Source organism: Telopea speciosissima, chromosome 3, assembly GCF_018873765.1.
Source record: "Telopea speciosissima isolate NSW1024214 ecotype Mountain lineage chromosome 3, Tspe_v1, whole genome shotgun sequence".
In the NCBI taxonomy this organism is placed as follows: Eukaryota; Viridiplantae; Streptophyta; class Magnoliopsida; order Proteales; family Proteaceae; genus Telopea; species Telopea speciosissima.
Genome location: NC_057918.1, coordinates 31,466,660 through 31,486,029, shown reverse-complemented (window position 1 = coordinate 31,486,029; position 19,370 = coordinate 31,466,660). Strand labels below are relative to the sequence as shown.

At 38.2% G+C, this 19,370-nt stretch overlaps 2 protein-coding genes across 3 annotated transcripts; one reads left to right on the top strand and one right to left on the bottom strand.

Moving 5' to 3' along the window:
* Positions 1 to 4,798: 4,798 nt before the first annotated feature.
* Positions 4,799 to 5,419, top strand: LOC122655723 (17.4 kDa class III heat shock protein). Of its 2 annotated transcripts, none has more exons than XM_043850020.1 (2): positions 4,799 to 5,040; positions 5,129 to 5,419. In XM_043850020.1, the coding sequence occupies exons 1-2, from the start codon at positions 4,834 to 4,836 to the stop codon at positions 5,381 to 5,383; spliced, it is 462 nt and encodes a 153-aa protein (XP_043705955.1). In that variant the 5' UTR covers positions 4,799 to 4,833; the 3' UTR covers positions 5,384 to 5,419. The 2 variants fall into 2 exon arrangements, with proteins under 2 accessions (XP_043705955.1, XP_043705954.1); XM_043850019.1 differs by having other exon boundaries at positions 4,802 to 5,037; positions 5,126 to 5,419.
* A 986-nt stretch (positions 5,420 to 6,405) lies between these two features.
* Positions 6,406 to 15,551, bottom strand: LOC122655722. Its single transcript, XM_043850018.1, has 10 exons — positions 15,490 to 15,551; positions 14,624 to 15,041; positions 13,967 to 14,170; positions 11,059 to 11,116; positions 10,380 to 10,442; positions 9,526 to 9,601; positions 8,928 to 9,043; positions 8,387 to 8,476; positions 8,165 to 8,296; positions 6,406 to 6,606 (listed from the first exon to the last, which is right to left on the bottom strand). Exons 2-10 carry the CDS (start codon positions 15,010 to 15,012, stop codon positions 6,469 to 6,471), a joined length of 1,266 nt encoding a protein of 421 aa, XP_043705953.1. The 5' UTR covers positions 15,013 to 15,041; positions 15,490 to 15,551; the 3' UTR covers positions 6,406 to 6,468.
* Between the last annotated feature and the right edge of the window lie 3,819 nt (positions 15,552 to 19,370).

Genomic DNA, 19,370 nt, shown 5'->3' with positions numbered 1-19,370 from the left:
CCCTTCAACACCCTCTCCCTCTCTTGCTATCACTTTCCCCTCCCTTACAACCCCAACCTCTTTGGTCTTCCTCACCCCCCACAATTTAGGGTTCCACGTGAAAGCAACAAATCCACATTAGATGTGAGTAATCCGGTGTAAAGACTCAAAGGACTCGGACACCCTTCTTTAAAACGCTAGCTTTTAAAAGTTAATCCTCCAAGAAAGATTGCAACTCCCATGTGTATTCCCAGTGGAGAGGGAGACAGTGTTGGAATTCCACATAAAAGCAATGATTCCACATTAGGCCTACCTTCATCCTCTCCTTACTGGCTAGTTTTAAAGGATAAGGTCTACCTGAATCCCAACATCGATCAAAGAAAGGTATTTTGGACTTTCACGGGGTTCATGGGTGGGAATTTAATTTTTTTTTTTTTTAAAAAAAAAAAAAAAAACTCAAAAGGGAAAGTTAATTGAAAGGGACAGACATGTGCAACTAGAAGTTATGTCTCAAAGTTTTTATCTAGTTGATACCATTTCTTGGATTTATATTACTTTCGACAAAAAAAAATATAATAAGTAAGACATAAGAGGTTACTTTTCTATGCTAGCCGACAATCATAACCAGTCACTACCCCATGCAATATTCCTAAAGGTTGAGGAACTAATTAATTAATGGGAAGTAGTTTTCTGCACGGGAGTGCTCTCTCCTCCTTAAAACAAGGAGGCAGAGATGTCTTTTTACATGGGGAGGAGAGAGATAGACTCATGGGAGTGCTGGCGTAGTGGACAGAAAACTTTTTCCCTTAATTAATTTATTCTATCATGAGTCATGACTCTTCAAACTAAGGATATATAAGGAAAAAGATTTCATACAATATAAACTGTTTAAAAATATATTAATTGATCCATTAAATTAGTACTCCCAAATCATATATTATAATTAATTAATCATAGGATCTGGTCATAATAAAGTGTGCCCTTTAATTTTAAAACCAACAACCATTGCTTATATTTTGAAAAAAAGAATTGAGGAAGAACACATGGCATTGTTGATATACTGCTATATGGGCAACACTTGGAATCATTTGCAAGAAATTAATTTGTAACATATGTCCATGTATCTCCCCACATGGACTCAGATGCAACTACAACAAAAAAGACAGAATTAGAATAGAAAATATTTAGAATTATAGGGTTTGTTTAATTTGAGATTTTGAATCCATCACCAATAAACTAAGAGATCGATATAGAGATAGAGATACCAGCTTACCAACATTTCTATTTTTTTTTGTAGCTTTTTAAGTTATTGTCTTCAATTCTTAATGAATAAAATGAACAGGCCCATGGGTCTGGGTGTAGGTTGTGCTACGGCACAAAGAACATCAACCCATACATATATTTACTAATAAAATGCAACAATGTTGCACTAAATTGGAGGCCACCTACCCATTAGGAAAATATAGTATTATCATATATAATCCAAAAGAAAGGTGCGGCGTAAATATTAAGATAAATTAAGTGATCACCATTCAACATGGGAGAGAGAGATATCTTTTTTAAATGTTCTCCAAAAGAAATAATAGACAAGAGAGGTAGTAGAGTTCTCAAGATGCTAACATTTCAATTCAAGTTTAATTTATTAATCTATTTATTATTGTTGTATCACGGAATTTAGTCTCACGTCGATTGTGCTTAGACAATGGAATGTCCATATAAGTGATGGCCAACCTTCACATGATATGATGTATTTCAAAGCTCCATGCGATGAACCTTAGTCAAAGCGGATAGTATCATAGCATATGGGGCCCACCATGGACTGTGGCACTTCAATTTTTGGGTTTTGCTTTTTGTAACCATAGTTATCAATGACACTAAACCTGTAAGAGTATCCTAATTTCTACATTAAGAGACTATTTTTTGTCATGTAGGGGTAGAAATAGTTCAATTCTTCTATCTTATAATTTGCCCATATTCCTTTATTATTTATGAGAAGCTAAAATTGTATGGATTCTCTTTTGGAAGTGTGGATCATTTTTCTTCTCTTGCTCCTTAGAAAATGCTGGTCTGTCCCTAGAATTATCTTTTCTTTTGACAAAAAATGTTGAGGGATCTTGAAAACTTTTAATGGCAAAACTCTTAGTGATAAATTATTATTTTTTTGGTAAGAGATAAAATTATTTAAAAAGGCAAGAGGAGTTCAAAGCTTCCGAATTACAACAATCCTAAAGTCAAGGACTGGAAATTGGCCACTCAATCTTACCTGCCAAAGAGAGTGCCTTCCGAGCTAGGGAGTGGGCTAAGCCATTTAACTTCTTAAGAATAAAAGAAAAACAACAGTATTCGAAAGATGAAGCTAACAAACAAATATCAAAAGTCAATCCAGAGATCAAAGAAGGAGGAGCCTGATCAGATGAGTTTAGTAAGATCTTAATCAAAGCCTCGTAGTCGGATTCCACCACCAGGTTACGAAAACCTCGATTCATCGTCTGGACCAAACCTACCCCGATTGCACAAGCTTTGCCTTCGATAGCCTCAGTGACAATCTTCGTAAGCTTATTTTATTATTATGATTCATCACACCTGATGGAAAAGAAATAAAGGATGGTCTTCTTCTTTGCGTTCTGTAGTAAATTTGAGACCTCATTAATTTTGAGATTAAAAATAAAATTATTCTCAAATGTGTTGTGTGCCCCGACAGTAGTGAAAATAGGCATCTATCCTACTAATGAGATCTTCCTCTTATTTCTCCCTCCCCCTAGTTTTGTTGTATCATCTTTTAGCCTCCCCTCCCCCCTCCCCCCTCCCCCGCGGTGCTTTTTTTACTCTGTCCCTCTTTTGATTGTTATTTTGGTTTCTTTTGTTAGGTTCTTCTCCCTTGGTTATCCTTTATGGCTTTGTCATTGTTTTTTCGATGTTTCTTTTGAAAGGATAGGAAAGGAAAGGATGGAGACGCTATTCGATGATTGCCTCCTAGAATTAATTACACAATCTAATCATCGCAGGTGAGGTGAGGACTGAGGACATATTAAGTAGTAATCTAATCTACACCTTTATAATAGATGTTTGGATTGATTTAGAATCTCTCTCTCTCTCTCTCTCTCTCTCTCCCTCACATTAATGCTCAGTTTGAATGAATGAACGAACTGTCGAAGCATGTGGTCAAGGGAAAGATCAGTAACGTAAGATTTGCAAAGGTTTGGGGCCATGTGCTTCTTAGGTTTATCAGCAGCAGCCAATATATCACCTAAAAATTGTCTAGGTCATAGATAGATATATAGATAGGGCTAATATGTAGAATAATTATCACCCAATTTGTGGGCATCTTCAATTCATTTAATAGGGGGGAGTAGACCTCACCTTGGGCAGTGTTTTTGGACAGGTATAGGATGATCATTTTCGCCCCCATGTGAGGAATTGGAAGAATTGAAGGAGACAATGAATTGGAGGAGAGAAAATTTTCCTTCATGATCCATCCGCTAGACTAATTAATAGGTCTCCCTTGAACTTGAACCTGCACCTGAACGGTCAATTTTTCCTATCTATCATATTTAACACCTAGCCTTAGTTAATCGGAAGTTGGAAATGTAAAAAAAGCAAAATCCATCCCTTAAAAAAAGTGCAGTTTCCATGGTATTGAACTCGACCCATGAAAGATGTTAAATCCAATGGTGTCGAGGTTGAGCAAAAAAGAAAAAAACTAGGTCAATCAAATTCGGCACCTGTTAAATTTAGCATCTTCCATTTGTCGAGTTCTCAATCCCAAACTGCAACACACTGCATTTTTAGGGAATTGAAGAGGACTTTAATGACCAAATGCCATCGGACATGCAGGCATGCTTATCTTTTTCTTTTTTTTTGATAAATCAGGCATGCTTATCTACTAGCACATGTTTTCTTTTTTTCGGCTGTCAATCTACTAGCACATGGTGTTTTGTCCATTTCACATTTCTATCCAACAAACTCTAACTTCGGATTTTTTATTAGTACTTGCTGCTGAGCTTTCCGCATTATCTGAACACTGATGACACAACAAATTTACAGATCGGTTTTATCGTCTCCATTTATCTGGCCCTTCATTTTTAATAGGGGTGAAAATGATCACTCTACCCCCGCCCAAACATACTGCCCAGGTGAAATCCACTCCCCCTAGTAGATGTAATGGAAGAAATGAAGGGACAGATAAATGGAGACGATAATTTTCCAGAGGGGTATACGTATCGTAACTTCCTAAGAGAGAATTTTACTAACAAAGGAAGCAGGCAGTAGCAGAAGCATACTTCTTTTATCGTAGTTTCATTCTACAAACAAACGCGGCCCAAGCAACGATATATGCCACCATCTCCATGTGGATTCATGGAGAGCGAGATTGAGGGAGAGCAGATAATAAAACAAAAGGTCCAGCGCATCTGAATTCTACAACGCGTAGATGACCACCACGTGGAACCTTAGTAATCGCTGATCAGATAGATCTTCACTATGCTGCCACGTGTAATAAAACTTGGGAAAGCAAGCCCGGAATTTTCTGGATGGTTCCGGCAAGACCAGGAACCCGACAGACTAAATCCTCTCTCTCACTCTCGAACTTTCCCTTTTCCGTTTTAAATCCCTCGCTCCCATCCATTGGCTCGGCGATTGGATTGGATTCTTTGGCTCGACATATCTAATAGCTATCAAAGAAGTTCGTAGCAGATCCCAGACCGGCTTTAGGTTGCAGTTGGGTAGCTTCTCTCAAATCTTTCCTCTCTTCAGTTTCTCGTTTTAGCTAACTGGTTCTGCTTCATCGCTTAGCTTTTTGGCTTCAGGAATTTGTTCTTCTGAGTATAGCCCCACACATCGATTCAGGCAGTCACGATGAACCCAATGGCAGATATCAATGGGAACTTGGCTTCAGCCATGAACCATTTGTTCAATTTCCCAGAGAATATCGAGAAATTGATGTTTTCAGATCGGTCTGACTCGAAAGGCATGACGAGCATTCCTGTGGACATCCTTGATAGCCCTAAGGAGTATATATTTTACATGGATGTCCCTGGTCTGTCCAAAACCGATATTCAGGTAGAGTTAAAACACCCAGAAAGTCAGAATCAATAATCTCCCTTGCTGCAATTGTTGGTCTGATGTCTCACGATGATGATGTGTACAGGTCACGGTGGAGGATGAGCGAACACTGGTGATCCGAAGTAATGGGAAGAGAAAGCGTGAGGATGGAGAGGAGGAAGGATGCAAGTACATAAAGTTGGAGCGGAGAGCTTCCCCTAAGTTCTTGAGGAAATTCCGTCTCCCTGAGAATTCAAACGTCTCTGCCATCTCAGCCAAATGTGAGAATGGTGTCCTGACTGTGATAGTGGAGAAACTGCCCCCACCACCCAAACCCAAGACCGTCGAGGTTGCCATTTCCTGAGAAGAGAACACAGCACAGCCAGAGGAGATAAGCAAGTACAGACGGCCTCCGGCTGGTCTTCTTGTTGATGCCATTAAATTAGGAAAGGGAAGAGAAAAGCTTCCTTGCTTCTGTTCTTTCAATGTAAAATTGTAGATAGAAATGTAGGTTTTTTTGCTATCGCTAGCTTTCTTCTTGGGGCCTTGGGCAGACGGTGGTGGACGAGCTTACTTCTGGAATTCCAGCTTCTTTACTCTCGTCGTGCCAAGTATGTTAAATCTTCTAATCTACCAAACCTTGTGTAACTCATGCCAGTTATCTGAATAGAACTCTTTTTTTTCACTAAAAAAAAATCTTCTAATTTAATCGTCAGAATAAATCTTAATTTATACCCAGATTATCCATAATATGATTTTAGTAGCTCCTTCCATGCCGAATCAGATAATAATAAAAATAACAATAATTTTTACACAAATAAATTTAGGATTATAATTCGTTTTGGTGCCAATTGAGTGAAACATAATTTCGAAGTAGTATCTATAAAATTCATGCATGATATAGGGGGAGTAAAATAAAAAATTTGTGCATGTTTTTAACTCCAAAAGGGATCAAGAAAGATCATGGATCAGTATGGTCTCTCCCACCATAGTAATACCTTTTGGCATAGTTGTCAAGGCGTCGCCTAGGGCGCCCTGGTCGCCTTGATTTTGGGCCCTCTCCAACGCCTTGGGTCACCTATATGCTGTGACAACTATGCCTTCTATCAATACAGAGATCATAGTCATCATGGATTTAATCCATAACTTCTACCGACCCAGTAGCACAGTACTCTCTTTAAGATTTGGAAGCAGATCCCTGAGAGAAAATCTTGTGATTCAATATGAAAATTTAGTGTTGAATCATCTGGCCTTAACAAAAGGAGCATAAATACTTGAAAACTTTCCTTCTTTCATTGCAGCTGCAAGGCTTAACCCTGGGTTCTGTATTGTATACAATCCATGGGATATAGCTTGACCTCCCGCACTTGTATACTAAGAAAAACCCTATGCACAAGATTGCAAATGGTACCAGTCAAACTTAAGCAGAACGGTAGGTAGCTTGTAATTTCATTGCCCATCAAGGCTTTTGAACCAGTTTGCAATTGTTTTGGCAAGCATTCTAGTGTCATTCAGTGAAAGGGCTTTCAAACCCTGAGCAATAGCATCTGCTGGGGTGTAAACGGAACCCACTTCCCATCTCAAATCCTATATAACAAAAGATTGACACTGTTTGTTAGAGTAAAGCACATGAGCAGTTCTTTGGTTTAAAACCAAGAAATATAAATGACAAAATAGAAGATTGGACTTCAAAGCCACTTCAAATTTGTAGGACTTGTGAGTACCTAAAGTCTAAGGCCGAAATGCAGATTTGCCTACTAACCTACAAATCAATTTATCTCCTATTATTCAGGAAAAAAAAACAATAATTATAAATACCTCCCACAAATGTTTTTGAAAATGTTGAATGCTTCTAATTCCTAGCAGAATCTTTTTCTCTCCTATTAACACTATCCATGGCTATAGCCTACAGGTAAATCTACAAGGTGGACACTTTTTTAGAGGGATATCTAAATGTATCTAACATTAGAATATGTGCAAGTATTAAAGTTGATATCAGTGCTTATAAATAAGTGCAACGGATTGATAACCAGCATTTAATCACCAGTGGAAAGGATTATGAAATCACTAGAAGTGTTAGAAGACCTCTAAAGGATTAGAAAAATGAGTGAAGCTTTTGGAAACATCAGAGACCATGGGCTGGTATTTCAGAAAATTTCAGTGCTCAATATATCATCACGGATAACACTTCGATAATGCTAGAATTTTGTGGGCAGGTAGACCCCAAGGTCTCCTGCTCAAATGTCAAAATTCAAGGATCAAATAACATTCATTATTCACTTTAGGACAAAATTAGATAACATTATTAAATTTTCAGTGTTTCTGTACATCTAGAGATATCTTAGTATTCCTATATTTTACTTAAATCATCAACATCTGAAGCCATGATATTTATTTTACTATTTTTTAAAAAAAATTCAGTGAAGTTACTATTTATCTAGTGAAAAAAGTAATAATTTCAGTTTATGACAACCAACAGGGCTGACCAAAAAAAAAAAAAGTACACTAAAGAATCACTGCACATTTGACCCAAAAAGTTCATCATCCTGAGTAATGTGAAGTGTGAACCTACATTGCAGTACTAAGGGTGTCAATGCGTACGGTTTTTTTTTTTGGTAGAGGTGTCAATGGGTACGTTACCGGTATGGTAAATTGTACATTTACCTCATACCGATACTGTACCGAATACCGATCGGTACAGGTATTTCATACCGATACTATACCATATCTATTCAGGACAGGTATTCGGTACAGTATGGTTCATTTTTACCGTTTTGTCCATACCAATACCGTACCAAATACCGATTCAGTACATGTATCTCATACCAATACCATACCGAATTTATTCGGTACAGTATAACCGGTACAGTTTCGGTGTTGGCATATGGTATGCGGTATGAGTTGACACCCTTACAATGCACACAGTTTCTGACAACCAACAGAACTGACTAAAAAAAACAGTAAGCTAAAGAACCACTGCACATTTGACCCAAAAAATTCATCATCCTGAGTAATGTGAAGTGTGAACCTACATTGCACAAGGTTATAGTCAAGAATAGGTGGAATTCTGGAAACAGGAATTGTATAAATATTTAGATATTTCTGTGGACATAAATCTAGATCAACAAGGTGTGAATGTTCATACCTGTATGCAAGGTGTGAGATGATTCCCAGACAACGATACCTTTTCCAATGTTCCCCCTATAGACTCCACACGAGGCTTCAATATCTCTTCAAGTAGATCAGTTTCATCAATAGCATCCAAGTTGAATTGCACCTGGAAGTCAAATGTGATTCCAACATATTAATACAGTAATTTGAGGAAAAGGATGGTAAGTCTTAGGGTCTTTACTAGGTTGTGCAGTACCAGTAAAGTGTGAGGAACATTGTATAAATTCTTAACACAATCACGGTTCTCAGAGGGTGTAGGCTTGAACTCTGATATCCCCTGGGTGACCTGAAGATGATATGCCCAAAAAAAAAATAAGGTGGAAATAAAAGATGATATGCTAAAAAAATTAGGTGGAAATAATGTGGTGGGTAGTACTGGACTACAGACACAGACCACACTTCCTTGCATCAATTAGTGCATGTTATCATCAATCTGGGTGACCCAACTAAATGACCAATGAACCATCTCCAATAGGTACATTGTAACCATCCAATCATTGAACATTTTTGTAGATACATTTATTGCCTGTACAAAAGAAAGTGATGACTGGATGGCTCCTACTCTCAAATCACTGTCACTTAACTTTGAGCTGCATCATATCCAAAAGGTATTCCAAAAAATAAACAGGCTGGATTCAAGGATGTAAACTATGGTATCTGGTAGAACAGCCATGGATGCACTACCAGATATATGTTTTCTGATGGCTCTAAAAAGATGATTGCAGTTACAGCATGACCTGATTCATGACTGAGGGCACTTGATCAACAAATTTATTTAAAGACACCATGACTTCTTCATCATACTCTTGTATCATTGCTCCAGCTGCATCAAATAATGACTTCCATGCATCTCCTATGAAAATAAAGTAATACATATTAAGCATATCTTGTGATGTCATTTCGTATATAACCATCCAATATGTCAAAGTTGTCAGAATCCATCTTCAACTCTAACAATGAAATTAACCAGCTTTTCTATTCGTTCCCACCCCCAAAAGGGAAAAAGAAGGAAAGTCCTGTTTTATGCAAGGACGATGTTGTGGTAGTTAATGTGGGAAGAAAAAGAGCACAAGAAAGAACTGCAAGGAACAATCAGGGAGGCCCCAAAAGGATGACTGCAAGACAAGTTTCTTTCCGCAGACATGTTGGTCTTCAGGTGTTTGTTAGAGTTGCTGGCCACTGTAAATTGCACTGAGGATCTTCTTTATGAAGAGAATACTGATAAGGCTATTTAAAAACAATGTATCTAAATAGCAGAAAACTAACACGTATATAAGTAGAAATTATATGAGTGGAATATACAAATAAAAGCATGGATAGGGTTCAATAAAATACCTGAAGCACTTCTAGCCATTGAATATACGGGAGAGGCTTCCATAATAGGCATCATCTGACTAAGTAGTGGGCCAAACTGCACAATAGAATTAGAATACACATATTAGAGCATCTGAAGTAATTTGTATTGTTTAAAAAAAATACTTCAGAAAATCCAACATGACTATGGAGAACCAAGAAAATAAAAATTTAAGGCATTCAGAAAAGATGTCCCAACTCCAAATGAATTTCAAGAAAGATATATAGGCACGTTTTTCTTCTTTTGTTACATTCGAGAATTTAGAAATAGAGAAACCTAATGTTATGTATCGACGGTTTGAAATGGCAGTGACTAGGATTGAAGCTGTTTGACCAGGGGAAAACACAAGGCACTCGCAGAAGATGTGCAAAATGAATATCTACAAACAAAATATAGTCAATAATATTTAGAAATCGATGAAAAAGCTAATACTTGAGTATTGACAATCTGAATTGGAAGTGGATAGGACTTTGGTTCTACTACTCCTTCGGTCCTGTGCACCAAAGGTACATAAGGAATTGAGTATCATTACAGTTCAGACAGTGTAGTTCAACATTTGACCTTCTGTCTGGTAATTGGGTTAACGGCTGAAACTTTTAGACAATCAGTTGGCAATTTTGTATGAAGGCGTTGCACATAATGTTCTTGATCTTTTTTCAGGCTCCCCTATTACTGATCAGATGATAAATTAAAATTTTAACACAAAAAACTCATATAGTGGAACAGCAAAACAGGAATTGTAAAGACAGCCCCATTCAGTCGAGAAAAGGCTCAGTTGAGTTGTTGGGATATAGTTGAACATAAAGTAATCCAGAATGTATAGAAAAAAAATTACCTGCTCAAAGTATGGTACTGCCTCTGCTGCTGGTTTGTTGTTGAATGAGATTACGGCATTAGCCTTCCAGAAGATAAGTGTAAAATTTCCTTGTCACATTCCCCACATTTTAAAGTAAATCAAACTTCAAAATGTTGCATTTTTGTTTGGTATAATGTCCTCTATATGGTCCAGCACAGACAAGCTTCTCTTCATGATGCACTTAATTCTGCCACGTGGCAATTCCAACCATTGGATTGTTTAGGGCAATATCTGGATGAGCCACGTGTCAAATTTCATATCCAAATTCAACCTTACACCCCTCACCATGGATTGGTATGTACCCTCTCCATAACCCCAGTCTTAGTCTGCACCCTCTTGGTAGCCATGGATTTTCCCACTTGGTGAATTCTGTTTTGGCTGAAACTTGACATGTGAGCAGGGGACCTTCAGGTCTACCTGTCCATAAAATAGGGCCCTACCCAACATACCATGTGGCTAAAAAAGGTGGGTCATATAGAGAAGCTTAACTCAATGGCTGGTGAAGGAAACTTTTGCCCTTCTTTCCACAAAACTCTTGTTATCGACATTCTGGTTTCCACAAGCTAATTTGTAAGGCATGTTTCCTTCTTATAAAGCTCATCTACATGGTCCACCAACAGTAATTTTTGAGAACCAGGAATGAAGAGAAAAACCAAACCTTTGGTATCTTCTCAGAGAAATAGCTTCCAGTGAGCAATTGGAGTAGAGCACCATTGCTGCAAATTCAAACAAGGAAATGGCTCAGGATTATAAATGAAGCACATCTAAGTTTCAATAAGATGAGAAACAGTTGGTGCTTTTTGGTCAGCCAGCATAATAAATAATGTAGTATTATGCATACAGAGAAGTTAAAGAGGCACATGTTTTGCAAGTGCATGCCAATGTACTCTTGAACTCTCTATTTTTATTTGTGCAATGTTACAAGTAGTATCTCATAAGGCAGGTAGCTCACCCAAAGAACAAAGAAAAGAAGGTTGGGAATCTTCAGAACAACGCCCCCCCCCCCCCCAATCGAAAGATAGGTGAACAAAGAACACTTGAAATATTTTATTTCTATAAGTAATAGATCTCATCAAACTGAGTCTTGAAAAGGCCAGAGAGTGGCATTACATGGATATTAAGGGCATTCTTCGAATAAATAAATTAGAACCTAGAGCCTCAGAATACTTCTTTGGAGAACTTTCAAGCTGCAACCTAGCTGAAAAATCGAGGCAAGGTAATCTTCTACACAGCAGAGGCTCCATCTTATGTTCATGACATCCTCTACTTTCAGCCCAACAGCACTTTTCCCCGTAGCAAAAGAAAGCCTACTATTCTTAAGCCTTTTGGAACTTGGAAAAGAGAAATTTGAATTTTTAACAGCTTTTGTTGCAAGGAGCAAAACCCTATCCATGGAGGACCACAAAGCTGAAGTCTACACAAGAACAAAACATGTGCTACCTTTTTTCTCTTTTCTTTGGTCAACATGTGCTACCTGGTTGATGGTCTGGATCAGCCACAACATCCTCCACATGGCTGGAATATAGGTAGGAGTTGGACTCATCCACAACACTCTAGATCAGGGCTTCATTTTTAATTTCTAATAAATGGAAAGAAGCAAATAGCAAGATGAGGATGACTCAAGGATGAATTTGGACATGCTAATCACCCCCAAAAAAAAATGCATTCTGACTGTCAACATTCACCTTCAAATTGAATGGCCTGCTATTGTAGAAGATAGACTCCTGAAATTACACTTTTATGCAGTACTACGTCAATATCTAGTGCACACCTACATGACCTCATGCAGGTTTAAAATGCAGACAATGGGCTTCATATGAATGTGAAGAAGAAGAAGTTCAACAACACCACCGTTGGTCCATATGCAACATAGACAATAATCTGAAGACAGTGCAATCCAAAAATGCATTGTACATGAACTGTATGGTGACACTACAAAAGGATCACAGGAAGGGGCATTTTATAGGGTGTAAAGAATTTGAACATTCAAATATTAATAGGCCTTGTGGTTTGCACTTATAACTTCACTGCTTTCCAATAGATGTCTGATAAAATGTAAAATTGTTCAGTACAAAATATAATTCTCCATTCACCATAATAGTCTTATTACATATAAAACATTAAAACTTAATATTTTATCTTGGCATTTGCCAAAGCAATGTTTTCACTTTAAAATACATGCATATGCTTCATGTAGGTTTAAAATGCAGATGATGGGCTTCATATGAATGTGAAGAAGTTCAAGAATATGACAAAAACATCACCATTGGTTAATATGCAAAGTAGACAATAATCTGAAGACAGTGCATTCCAATAATGCAATGCACATGAACTGTATGGTGATTACAAAAAGATCACAGAGAAGGGGCATTTTACAGGGTGTATAGAATTTGAACATTTAAATATTAATAGGCCTAGTGGTTTGCACTTATAACTTCACTTCTTTCCATTAGATGTCTGATAAAATGTGCAAATGTTCAGTACAAAATCAAATTCTCCGCTCACCATAATAGTCTTATAAGACAAAAAACATTAATACTAAATATTTTATCTTGGCATTTGCCAAAGCAATGCTTTCACTTTAAAATACATGTAAATGCATTACCATATGCATGTTATTATGCAATGTATATGTAATGGATTCAGAACTTAAGAAACCAGACAGAGAAGAAGAGAGGAGAGGAAGAAGATGGAGAAGTCGAGAGATGGGAGAAAAGGGAATGTGCAATAGAATAGAATGATCTACCGCCAGCACATTATATTCATACTAATCTGTAATGATTTGCATAACGGAAATAAACTTCTTAAGATAGCTAATCCTAAAGTCTAATCATAATAGGAAACTGAAATCTAATTACAATAGGAAACTCTAAACTACTTAGATGAACAGACCATCCCACTGTACAGAGGTCCATGGGTGCCCATGGACCTCCAACCGATACACACACTCTAACAGTATAAAATCCATGTGAAAAATCAGAAACAGAAATTACTATAGAAGTATTTGCATCAATTACTATAACTTTTAAAAGTTATTTATGGAAGTTTCACCATTGACAACAGATTTCAAGTAGAAATCTTTTATCTGAAAACTACACCTTCAACGTCGACCACATAAGGATACCATCTTGAACAGTAGGCACAAAACTGTCTTTCAAAACCATAGGCAGGAAGGTGTAATCATGGAAGGGCAATCTGCATGGTTCAAGCAACTGAAAGCACAGAAGTTGGGATAGCTGGGAGGATAAAGACATGCCAGATATTCTTTTCAACATGGTATAAGTTCCACAAATGGAACATCCTCTCACCCCCAACACCCCCCAACGCTTTCTTCATGCCGTTATCTAAGTGCAAGAAAAACCTTCTTGCATGGCAAGTTGGGTAAGATATCAAACCACAGCCAAGCACACAACTGAAAAGGGAAAAAAACTATATCATTTCTTCGAGCACATGGAATGACTTGCAAACCGAGTACTGAAACATCATAAATGATAAAATGAACATAAACAACTTCATTATCATGAAGATAAATTTCAAAGGCACAGAAAGTGAAACTATGAACTCACCTATGACCAACAGAATAGAATGGTAGTGAAATAAGCTCACTGGGTTTTAGATTAGCATCAGGCAATCCAGATGTTAAGATCATATCCAAGCAGGCATTGAACCTCGTATATACCTCCCGGGCAGCTTGGGCATGATCAAATGTCACATTGTATGGCACAGAGATAATAAGGAAGCCTTCTTTTGCCAAAAGGTCAATCAGATGGCTGCAAAAGAACAAATCAAAGAGATAAGTACATAGTTCAAATAATAAAATATCCTCAATTAAGATAGCAGCGGGGTGAATTATGGCAAAATTAGAAAGGTAACACAATAACTCCTTTGATTTGACTCCTTTGGAAACCAATGGTTATTCCAAGAGTGAAATGTAAAACTTGGAGTAAACTATCAAAACACCAAAAAATTTATGAAGAATAGTTTATATAATTAGGTTGACTAGTCATCCATTGGTATAAATAGAAGCCCTAGATTTTTTTTTCTTTTTGAAAGGGCTTACTTATCTTAGGATGTAATTTCCTATACATGCTTTCCTATATATTAATGTAATATTTTATTTTTCCACTCCCAAAAACAAAAACAAAAAAAGAGGGGGAGGGGGAATTTCATCGTTTATAAGTATATAACAAATAATTTTTGCACATTCAAACTTAGCTCCTTACCTATATGTAACTTCAGGAACTGCCCCAATAAAAGCCCCGCCCAAGAATTTGATAATCCCACAAGGTTTCTTTCCCTCAGGTGGAGGAACAACCAAACAAGAATCCAACCTCATGTATGTTTTATTCTTGAAGGTGCCCCTGCCCACATATCCGTTAGAAACCATCTTCTTACCGGGGCTTGCAGCAAGCGCTCTGAGTTCCCCAAAAAGTGGAAACCAAGTAGTGGAATCTTGCCACAAGTCTGAATTCCCGGGCTGAGTAAACTTGTGAGAAGAAATTTTGAAGTGAAAAGGCTTTCTTTTAGAACACAGTGATCTATATACTGTCAGGTTCTCCAGATGATTGACTCCCAATGCCATGGTTGGCAGAAAAGACGTAATCGAAGCCATATTACTCCAGAATGATCAATTTCCAATTTCTGCAAATAAATGAATAAAATGAGGAAAAACATTGTTCACTGATCCCACTTCGACTTCGACTGTAAAGCAAGAATTGCTTTTTCAAGAACGTGAACATGAAATAGAAATAAATCCATATAACACTGAAGACGAGTAAAATTAGTAGTTCGGATAAACAACAATCACGTATGAGAAAGAAGTGCCAAAAAGATCTAGGGAAAAATCACTAAAAAGAAGTTTAATCACACACTATTTGGATTTAGTGTTTGGATCACCAATTCACCGTTGCGAATTAGAAGCTCAACGTCAAAGTGGAATTAATGAAATTAAAACTCTTCAAACCAAATAAGAAGAAGAAAATGTCAGAAACACAGACGAAATGGGAAATGGGAACGAGAGAAAGAGAAAAAGATGATGAACTTGAATATTATACGGAAATGATACTGAGGAGGCGAACCAGATGCTTACCTCTTACCCAGGAGGTTTATGAATTATGATTGTGAGAGAGCTACACCGAGGTGAGGTGGGAGGATTTGTATTTTATTTTAAGAAAAAATCTATCTTTTGCAAGGGATGATGTAGTTGGAATAACATAAGCTGAAGGTTCCGCCACGATTCCGCTTTATTATACAAAGCTGTGAGTTACTCTGTTTTATCCTCTCATCATTTCCAACTTTCCCCCTTTCTCTCTTCTTCCTGGGATCTAGTAAAACATAAAATTTTGGGTAAATTACATATGCCTCCCCTGTACTTTGCCCTAATTACACGTTCCTCCCCTTGATTTTTCCACCTTACATTTTGACCCCTTATGGCTGACGGTGTTAGTTTGCTGTAAGTTAATGATTTGAAAAGACAATATTACCCTTGTTCTAAAACACCACAAGTTGAATTACAATGACACCCTTTTCATCATCTTCAACCTTAAAACACTCATTTCTTTCCTCCTCCACCGCCACCACCACCACCACCACCACCACCACCACCACGTGCGCCTCCTTCTCCACCGCCGCCCTTGTCGCCGCCTCCTCCTCCTCGAGACTCTTATTCCCTAAAACTTTAAATTCACGCACCGCAAAGACGAACAGCAGAGATGGGTTCATCATCATAGCTTCCATTACGCGTGAAGAGCACGCAGAAGGTGTTGATTTCAATCTTCCAGGCTCGCTTGAACACGCTGGAGCATCTCTTGTTCTATCACGTAGGAATCACGAATAACAAATTAAAACTGCATTTTCAATTCTACCTTTCTCATCATCTTCAACCTAAAACACTCATATCTTTCCTACTCCATTGCCGCACCACCACCACCGCCACCACCGCTGCCGCCACGCTTTCCTCCATCACCGCCACCACTGCAGCCCGCCGCGCCTCCACCACAAACAAATAAGAAGAGATTAGAGGAGAAAGAAGGGATACCGATTGGTAAAGATCACCGAAGGTTCTTTGCCGAGTAGGACTAAAACATTAGAAACCGAACCAGTAGCGCAACCTCCGTCCTGCGCACATAAGAAAAACACCCGTGAACCTCGGTTCCGCCACGTTTTATATTTATGTCTTTCATCTAAATCATCTTCTCCATAATTGCCAAAGAAAAATAAGAAAGAAGAAGAAACAGAGAGGCGAAGGAGCCCTTTGGTTTCTCCCCGACTGAGGGCAATCAATTTCGGGAAGGAGAGACTAGAGAGAAAGAGAGAGATTGAAGGAGAAGACGGAATTCAATGCGATTGCAGAGATTCTATTTAAATTTTCTTTTGTTTTATTTGTTTATCAGCTTTTGAATTTTTATCTGTCAATAGATGAGATAAGATGAAAGATCGATTATTTTCTTTCTGCTTCTTATTTCGCGAGTGCTTTTATGTCTTTCCTTCTTGAATTCTAACAGCATTTTATTGTTTGATTCCCTTCTCACCCAAAATAGCACCAAAGATTCACTTCCACCAACATAATTGGTAGTTTTTTTTCACTCTTTTCAATGGAATTTTTGTTTCCTTTCTTTTGGTAATTCATAAATCCAGGCTTTTTCAAGGTGTCTGAAATCACACACAAAGAGAGCATACCTTGTAGCAGAGAACCGTATGGAATGAAGAGAAGTTGGTGAAATTGAGGCTCGAAGGTGGGAATGGGTTTCGATAAGCGAAGAAGAAGAAGTAACTCCATTCTCTCTCTCTCTCTCTGCGTTAACAAGCCACAAATACAAGAATGGGGGCTGGCTGCCTGAAACTTAAAACTAGAAACTGAATCCTATAATACAAGAATGGAGAAGGGCTTCTAATAATTGTAAAAGAAAGAAAAAGAAACCGGTTTGGGAAGGAATCTGTTTTAGAACCCGTAAACGATCTCGAATGACAAGAATGGTCCTTTGTGAGCATAAATACTCCGGCATGGTAGGGGTATCGTTGCCGATCACAAGGTTCAGAGGTTGAAGATGAAGTTGGGAGAGGAGAAAGGGCAAATTTTTCCTTCTTATTTTGGTTTTTATCAAAAGGGTAAATGGGTCATCTCACAATGACCAGGGTTAGTTTGGGCATTATAAAAAATCTAATTATGCCATGTCGGCACTTATGAGCGGATGCTAACGACAGGGGGAGGAATTAGTAACTTTTTGAAAACTATAGGGAATCGTATGTAAGGTGGGAAAATCAAGGAACGAATGTGTAATTAGGACAAAGTACAGGGGAGGCATATGTAATTTACCCTAAAATTTTTGTTTCGATCAACCAATCGTTGGATGGAACGTTGGAAACCCCCTCATAGGCTCATCCTAACCATATATGTGGTTGACTTCGCTACTCCCTTGGGAGAACTGCGTCAGGAGCTTGATCGGTGGTTCAAGTCCCCTTAGCGATACCAAGTCCACATTTACTTGCTTTCTAAGAAATAGAACCCCTGTGGGTACCATATTGATCTCTTGTGGATCTTCTCTTGCCTCCTTGTGGGGCCCTGATGGCCAATAGGTTACCGAGTCTATAGGGATAAGGCAAACTTTGCGTACGACCATGTGTCTGTGCAGCACGGCAGGATGGGGCATCTGCACCATAGAGGATCCAAATTCATGTGAGTTGACTTCCAAGATACAAGAGCCTAATGGTTTTTAGCAATAATGATGCACTCCTTTATTGTAAACCCCTACGTTTTCTAAACTCACAACGTTGTGCTCAAACTCACAAAATGGAAGTACACAAGAAAGTGTAAAACTGAGAAAAACGAATATGAAATTGTATGAGAAATCAAGACAACTAGAGAAGGATTTTAGTGAGAAATTCTCATTTAAGCGTGTCTCCAAATGTGCAGGTACAACCTCTATTTATAGAGGAAAGAACCCCCATTGAAAACACCTATATGAAAAGCAACCTTAGGGCTAGAAATACTTATAGAATATCGTAGGCTTTGAGATATCATATTAGAATTGAACATAAACAATTGAAATTAAAAGCTACTAGACAGTGGACATCCATGGTATAGTTTCATGTCCATCTCGTCGTTCAGCATTATGCATGGCACGTGTGAAAGATGAAGTATGAATTTCTGGTCCAACTCTTCGGGAAGAGGGAAGGGAGATGCAGGGACTAGGACAGGTCGGAGAGAAGAAGAAAAAGAAGATAGGGGGGCTTGGTTGGGCAGGCTTAGCCCAAGGCCTCAACCTTGGCCCGGCCTGGCTCAGCCCTGACTCAGGGCCAAAATTTTCCAACCTTGACCCGCCCTCAAGGCCATGAATTTCAGCCCGGGCCGTGTTCGGGCTTAGGCAAGCTAGGGCAAACGGGGCCAAACTTGCACCCTTAGTTTTTATTCATGGGAATAGAAAGAAAATAATGATCGATAGAATGAACAATTTAAGAATAAAATTTGATGAATTATTTCGGAGAAATGAAGAAAGAGGGGTTTTGCAAACCTCATACTTCGTTCATGATTCCATCCAAACCTGACACATGAGGTCTTGGGCATTGGAACCCTATAAACTATGGGATAAGAAATAAAAATAAGGGAAATGGTTTTTTGAGGAGCGTGATGCCTGCGCTCAGACGCATGGGATGAAATGATAGCCCTGCGGCCCTACCTCACCCCAGGAAAATGCAAAATGACACCCTTGTTGATGTTTGCATGTGCGCTCTCACTGAAACTATGCACAAGAGCCATGCTCCCCCATAAGAAACACTTTCCCATAAAAATATATTTTTTTTGACATATGAATTGTTTGTGTAACTTATACTATCAATGCAGCATTGAGGTCAGCATTTTCTCAGAGATTCTCAATGGTACAGTGTGGGGAGAAATTGTTTTTGGGAGGGGAATGGTGAGAGGGAAAGTATAATATATTTATGAGTAAATTATACAGACCTCCCCTGTAATTA

Bases quoted from the DNA above. Each gene is read 5' to 3' on its own strand.
- LOC122655723 (XM_043850020.1), top strand. From the start codon at position 4,834: ATGAACCCAATGGCAGATATCAATGGGAACTTGGCTTCAGCCATGAAC. The intron at 5,041-5,128 runs GAGTTAAAACAC...TGTGTACAGGTC, and splicing joins CCAAAACCGATATTCAGGTA to ACGGTGGAGGATGAGCGAAC.
- LOC122655722 (XM_043850018.1), bottom strand. From the start codon at position 15,012: ATGGCTTCGATTACGTCTTTTCTGCCAACCATGGCATTGGGAGTCAAT. The intron at 14,171-14,623 runs GTAAGGAGCTAA...GTTCTTTTGCAG, and splicing joins GTTCCTGAAGTTACATATAG to CCATCTGATTGACCTTTTGG. The intron at 10,443-11,058 runs GTTTGGTTTTTC...ATCTTCTGGAAG, and splicing joins TCTCTGAGAAGATACCAAAG to GCTAATGCCGTAATCTCATT.